This window comes from Pterocles gutturalis, unplaced genomic scaffold (genome assembly GCF_000699245.1).
Source record: "Pterocles gutturalis isolate BGI_N339 unplaced genomic scaffold, ASM69924v1 scaffold4428, whole genome shotgun sequence".
NCBI lineage: Eukaryota > Metazoa > Chordata > Aves > Pterocliformes > Pteroclidae > Pterocles > Pterocles gutturalis.
Genome location: NW_010125319.1, coordinates 8,050 through 8,352, shown reverse-complemented (window position 1 = coordinate 8,352; position 303 = coordinate 8,050). Strand labels below are relative to the sequence as shown.

Below are 303 nucleotides of genomic sequence, written 5' to 3'. Positions count from 1 at the left end.
GCAGCCGCGCCTGGAGGGGCAGGAGTTCTGCCTCAAGCACATCCTCGAGGACCGCAGCGCCCCGTTCAAACAGTGCAGCTACGTTTCCGCCAAGAATGGAAAGCGGTGTCCCAACGCTGCGCCCAAGCCCGAGAAGAAGGATGGGTGAGTGCCGCTGGGACACAGAATTAAATCGGGCAGGGGAAGGTCCTGCTGATGCAGCCGCTGGATTTCTGTTACATCAGACAAGTGGCTCCTGGGGTTTGAAGTGTTTTTAAACTGGAACAAGTCCCATTTTGGACTTTTTAAGGTAGAAAAGCGTGG

General features: G+C 55.4%; 1 protein-coding gene across 1 annotated transcript in view; it reads left to right on the top strand.

Moving 5' to 3' along the window:
* Nucleotides 1-7: 7 nt before the first annotated feature.
* Nucleotides 8-303, top strand: part of KANSL2 (KAT8 regulatory NSL complex subunit 2) — a gene marked incomplete at both ends in the record, with an annotated part of 7,801 nt that continues 7,505 nt past the window's right edge. The window contains one exon of the mRNA XM_010078503.1: nt 8-144. Within this exon, the coding sequence (XP_010076805.1) occupies nt 8-144 (137 nt within the window). The remainder of the gene's footprint in view (nt 145-303) is intronic.